The 6789-nt window shown below is 33.9% G+C and overlaps 1 protein-coding gene across 2 annotated transcripts in view; it reads left to right on the top strand.

The window, feature by feature from the left end:
- Window positions 1-5993, top strand: part of ONECUT2 (one cut homeobox 2) — a 63461-nt gene extending 57468 nt beyond the window's left edge. For both annotated transcript variants that reach the window (XM_075268609.1, XM_075268599.1), the window contains one exon: window positions 5646-5993. In XM_075268609.1, the coding sequence (XP_075124710.1) occupies window positions 5646-5932 (287 nt within the window). In that variant the 3' untranslated portion in view covers window positions 5933-5993. The remainder of the gene's footprint in view (window positions 1-5645) is intronic.
- The last annotated feature ends 796 nt before the right edge of the window (window positions 5994-6789 follow it).

The raw sequence follows: 6789 nt of genomic DNA, 5'->3' as shown, positions 1-6789 counted from the left end.
TAGATAGATAGATAGGAGATAGATAGATAGATAGATAGATAGATAGATAGATAGATAGATATATAATAGATAGGAGATAGATAGATAGATAGATAGATAGATAGATAGATGATAGATAGACAGGAGATAGATAGATAGATAGATAGATAGATAGATAGATAGATAGATAGATAGGAGATAGATAGATAGATAGATAGATAGATAGATAGGAGATAGATAGTTAGATAGATAGGAGATAGATAGATAAATAGATAGATAGGAGATAGATAGATAGATAGATAGATAGATAGATAATAGATAGATAGGAGATAGATAGATAGATAGATAGATAGATAGATAGATAATAGATAGATAGGAGATAGATAGATAGATAGATAGATAGGAGATAGATAGATAGATAGATAGATAGATAGATAGATAGATAGATAATAGATAGGAGATAGATAGATAGATAGATGATAGATAGACAGGAGATAGATAGATAGATAGATAGATAGATAGATAGATAGATAGATAGATAGATAGGAGATAGATAGATGATAGATAGATAGATAGATAGATAGATAGATAGATAGATAGATATATAGGAGATAGAGGGAGAGATAGATAATACATAGTAGATAGGAGATAGATGATAGATAGATAGATAGATAGATAGATAGATAGATAGATGATAGATAGATAGATAGATAGATAGATAGATAGATAGATAGATAGATAGGAGATAGATAGATAGATAGATAGATAGATAGATAGGAGATAGATAGATAGATAGATAGATAGATAGATAGATAGGAGATAGATAGATAGATAGATAGATAGATAGATAGATGATAGATAGATAGACAGGAGATAGATAGATAGATAGATAGATAGATAGATAGATAGAGAGAGAGATAGATAGATAGATAGATAGGAGATAGATAGATAGATAGATAGATAGGAGATAGATAGATAGATAGATATATAATAGATAGGAGATAGATAGATAGATAGATAGATAGATAGATAGATAGATAGATAGATAGATGATAGACAGGAGATAGATAGATAGATAGATAGATAGGAGATAGATAGACAGACAGACAGATAGATAGATAGATAGATAGATAGATAGATAGATAGATAATAGATAGATAGGAGATAGATAGATAGATAATAGATAGATAGGAGATAGATAGATAGATAGGAGATAGATAGATAGATAGATAGATAGATAGATAGGAGATAGATAGATAGATAGATAGATAGATAATAGATAGATAGGAGATATATAGATAGATAATAGATAGATAGGAGATAGATAGATAGATAGATAGGAGATAGATAGATAGATAGATAGATAGATAGATAGATAGATAATAGATAGGAGATAGATAGATAGATGATAGATAGACAGGAGATAGATAGATAGATAGATAGATAGATAGATAGGAGATAGATAGATAGATGATAGATAGATAGATAGATAGATAGATAGGAGATAGAGGGAGAGATAGATAATACATAGATAGATAGGAGATAGATGATAGATAGATAGATAGATAGATAGATAGGAGATAGATAGATAGATAGATAGATAGATAGATAGATAGATAGGAGATAGATAGATAGATAGATAGGAGATAGATAGATAGATAGATAGATAGATAGGAGATAGATAGATAGATAGATAGATAGATAGATAGGAGATAGATAGATAGATAGATAGATAGATAGATAGATAGGAGATAGATAGATAGATAGATAGATAGATTGATAGGAGATAGATAGATAGATAGATAGATAGATAGGAGATAGATAGACAGACAGACAGATAGATAGATAGATAGATAGATAGATAGATAGATAATAGATAGATAGGAGATAGATAGATAGATAGATAATAGATAGATAGGAGATAGATAGATAGATAGGAGATAGATAGATAGATAGATAGATAGATAGATAGATAGATAGGAGATAGATAGATAGATAGATAGATAGATAATAGATAGATAGGAGATATATAGATAGATAATAGATAGATAGGAGATAGATAGATAGATAGATAGATAAATAGATAGATTGATAGGGTATAGATAGATAGATAGATAGATAGCTAGATAGATAGGAGATAGATAGATAGATAGATAGATAGGAGATAGATAGATAGATAGATAGATAGATAGGAGATAGATAGATAGGAGATAGATAGATAGATAGATAGATAGATAGGAGATAGATAGATAGATAGGAGATAGATAGATAGATAGATAGATAGATAGATAGATAGGAGATAGATAGATAGGAGATAGATAGATAGATAGATAGATAGATAGATATGAGATAGATAGATAGCTAGATGGATAGATAGATAGATAGATAGATAGGAGATAGATAGATAGATAGATAGATAGATAGGAGATAGATAGATAGATAGATAGATAGATAGATAGATGATAGATAGATAGATAGATAGATAGAAGATAGATAGATAGATAGATAGATAGATAGATAGGAGATAGATAGATAGATAGATAGATAGATAGATAGATAGGAGATAGATAGATAGATAGATAGATAGATAGATAGGAGATAGATAGATAGATAGATAGATAGATAGAAGATAGATAGATAGATAGATAGATAGATAGGAGATAGATAGATAGATAGATAGATAGATAGATAGAAGATAGATAGATAGCTAGATGGATAGATAGATAGATAGATAGATAGGAGATAGATAGATAGATAGATAGATAGATAGGAGATAGATAGATAGATAGATAGATAGGAGATAGATAGATAGATAGATAGATAGAAGATAGATAGATAGATAGATAGATAGATAGATAGGAGATAGATAGATAGATAGATAGATAGATAGGAGATAGATAGATAGATAGATAGATAGATAAATAGATAGATTGATAGGAGATAGATAGATAGGAGATAGATAGATAGATAGATAGATAGGAGATAGATAGATAGATAGATAGATAGATAGATAGATAGGAGATAGATAGATAGGAGATAGATAGATAGATAGATAGATAGATAGATAGATAGGAGATAGATAGATAGGAGATAGATAGATAGATAGATAGATAGATAGATAGATAGATAGATAGATAGATTTTTGTGTGTGTGGGGGGGGCAGTTCCTTTAAATACCCTTAGTTACTGTCTTTTCTACCCTACTGTTGCTATGTTATCCTTAGTAAGTGTCGACAGCTTAGAGATTCTCATTTTACTACAAAGTTCAGCTTTTAAGGACATAAAAGAGTCCATTAGTCATTGGATCTCTTTGGTCTATATATATGCCTGCTTTATATACCGTATACTTCTAGCACCAGAGATCCACTAACAGCCATAAAGAGCATTTGTAAGAGGCTGAGAGCGCCGCCGTCCCCGTATTCCAGCTGAATTACTGAAATGTCTGTTAAAAATAAACTGGTGGAGTTCAGCAAAGCACTAAAAGCAGGATTCCACGTCAGGATGCTTATGTCAGTGGGCCTTGTAATGCAAGCAGGCGAATCGCTCGGTTATCTTCACCTTTACAGATTATTTCACTGCTCCATGCGGAATAAATAAGGAGCCACTTTGATTAACAATCACCCGCAGCTCCTATGCAGACTTATGTGTCTACATGGTGACAGACTACAAACAAGCCCTGTGTAGTCGGATTCTGCAGTCATTTCTTACTCTACTACCTCGTATCACCGTACCGTATAAACGGGTAATCTGGAAATTGGAAATATACTTAATTAACTCTATTATATCCAGAGCAAACTGCTTAGAAAGAGCAGTGGTGACTACATGTTTGTTTGTAGTCTGTAACCATGGAGAGGCACGGTTCAGTATCGGAGCTGCATACAGATAACGGTAGGACTATCAAGGCTTTATATCGAATACATGAAGAGATCTGATACTGAAAGATTAAATATAACAACACAATATACCACATATACTACATTCAGCACCTGTAAACTGTATACTGCAATGCTTAATAGAATTATATGATGGATGACCTGACATGAATCCTAGTGAAAGGATTTTTATAAGACCCGTCAGGATTAGGCCTCCAAAAGGAACCTATATAACCAAACTGTCTATGATCATTATATTTCTAATGTACTGAGCCAAATAAATCAATCCCGTGGACAAGTGTCCTCTCGACCATCTTTACACGATGGCCTACTGTTCCAGAATTATTGGCCCTAGTAAACTAGATGTGTTGCGTTTTGTTCCCACTGTCTTGGTGTTTTTTTTTGTACCTTTCATGCTCTTGTTGAATGGTATAGGCCATGTGCTTACTGGGGTTGAGCTGATCTTGAGATTTCAGGATCGATTTTAAAATCCAATTTCCAATAATTTTCTAGCCGATCGCGATCATGAAATTTGCTCAATCGCCGATTGGAATCCGATCGTTTCCAATCCCGATCACTCAACCCTAGTCAATGCTTCTCTATGGGAAAAGTCACTTTTAGGGTTGAGCCGATCTTGAGATTTCAGGATCGATTTTAAAATCCGATTTCCGATCATTTTCTAGCCGATTCCAATCGCGAAATTTGCTCAATCGCTGATTGGAATCTGTTCGTTACCGATCCCGTTCGTTACTGATCCTGATCGCTCAACCCTAGTCAATGCTTCTCTATGGGAAAAATCACTCTTAGGGTTGAGCCGATCTTCAGATTTCAAAATCCAATTTCCGATCATTTTCTAGTCGATCACAAAATTTGCTCAATCACCGATTGGAATCCGATCGTTTCCGATCCCGATTGCTCAACCCTAGTCAATGCTTCTCTATGGGAAAAATCACTCTTAGGGTTGAGCCGATCTTCAGATTTCAAAATCCAATTTCCGATCATTTTCTAGCCGATCCCGATCGTGAAATTTGCTCGATCGCCAATCGGAATCGATCTTTTCCGATCCTGATCGCTCAACCCCAAGTGCCTACTCTATGGCTGGATGTCAGAGAGGTGGTCTTTGTTGGAATCATACAAATATTTTTGTAAGTAGAAGGTGATGTGGTGTTCATCATGAGTGCCCTTGTCATATTGTATCTGGAGTGTAGGTATACACAGTTCTATGAAAGGGAAAAAACATCTATATTTTTGTGTTCAGTAGAAGGACAACATCCAACTATAGAGTAAGTTATCTCAGAGCTATCCAACCGAAATCGATTACTGTCCATAGACCATGATCGCACCAAGAGATGTGTCCGATTCTGTCTCTTACACTAGTTGAATTAAGATTATAGCAACCCAAAACTTTAGGCTCAAAAATCACCAAAAATCTATCAAAAAATGATTGGTACATTATGTGGAAAGGATGACTTTTTTTGGCCCGAAGGCGAACTTGCAGTAGAGTAGTACGGTGGTCATACTAACATACTTCAATATTCAAAAACATTACTCGTTGTACTGGTTTCTTCTAGCTTTGTATTTTTTCTAGAAGGTCTTTTTGAAATTTACTCAATTTTTAAATATAATCTTCAATAGCACAACTCAAAATTTAGAGTAAAAGGTTAAAAATAGTCCAAAATTGTTTAGCATTCCCAGTGAATGTTCCATATCTGTGGTTACTATGCAGCTTTACTTATTACGCAGACCAGTCATTACCGTAAGATTAATACTTTGATTTTCTTTCTCATTCTCAAAGCATGTAAACGCAAAGAGCAAGAACCGAACAAAGACAGAAACAACACACAGAAGAAATCCCGCCTAGTTTTCACAGATCTCCAACGAAGAACACTTTTTGCCATCTTCAAAGAAAACAAGCGCCCGTCCAAAGAAATGCAAATCACTATCTCCCAGCAGTTGGGCTTGGAACTCACTACAGTCAGTAACTTCTTCATGAACGCCAGGAGGCGGAGCCTGGAAAAATGGCAGGACGATTTAAGTACAGGGGGAAGTTCATCAAACTCCAGCACTTGTACCAAAGCATGAGGGGGATAATGGCTTCTTAGTGGGCACAACTCAACTCTAACCAAAAAAAAAAAAAAGAAAGAAAGAAAAAAGGATATATATAATATATTTTTGTTGTTATTGGTGGGGCCATTCACTGGTGACAATCCGTGTCTGTGTGAAAAGTTTTATTGGGCTCAAGTGGTAAAAGATCCAAAAAGTTCACATGGGATTCCTGTGCTGTGATTCGCAACCCTCATCTGCTATTGGAAACCATGGAGAAGATAAGGAGAGTCCACCAAGTCCTCAACATCTTCCAAGCAGTCAACCTCGTAACAGTCAACGGAAACCCCAAATGCCACTCAAGTCATTACAACACGTCACACGCTCTTCAGCTCATGACGTCAGGTTTAACATTTAAGCCAGCAAAACACAATATCGCGTCCCATCCAACTTTATCCATAGCACAAGAGTTCTACAAGAACATCTTTTTCTATTCATCCTACACAAAGGCCATAACTGAGCACAATGTCAAAAAAATTCTGACTTAATTATTATTTTTTTAATTTATTTTAATTTATTTTTTATCGTTTTTGTTTTATCGTTTTATTTATTAAAATCGATTCTTTTCCGACAACTCTCTCAAACCACACAAGTACAATTGTCAAAGTACAGTGTTAAGCACAAAAGGACGTTCATTTATCGAGATCCGAGAAATAATTTAATTTCCTTACTACATAATCTTGAACAATCCTTTACGTGATTCATGTTTTTATGCTTAGAATACAATAGTTACTCAGGAGACATCTTAACTGCACAGTAGAATTCCAGACATTTTTTTTTTTTTTTACCAAAATTATTTTATTTCAGTTTTTATGTCTATCCGTTTCACGGAAATG

This window comes from Leptodactylus fuscus, chromosome 1 (genome assembly GCF_031893055.1).
Source record: "Leptodactylus fuscus isolate aLepFus1 chromosome 1, aLepFus1.hap2, whole genome shotgun sequence".
NCBI lineage: Eukaryota > Metazoa > Chordata > Amphibia > Anura > Leptodactylidae > Leptodactylus > Leptodactylus fuscus.
Note: the sequence above shows the minus strand (reverse complement) of the source record. Positions and strands in the feature narration are given on the sequence as shown.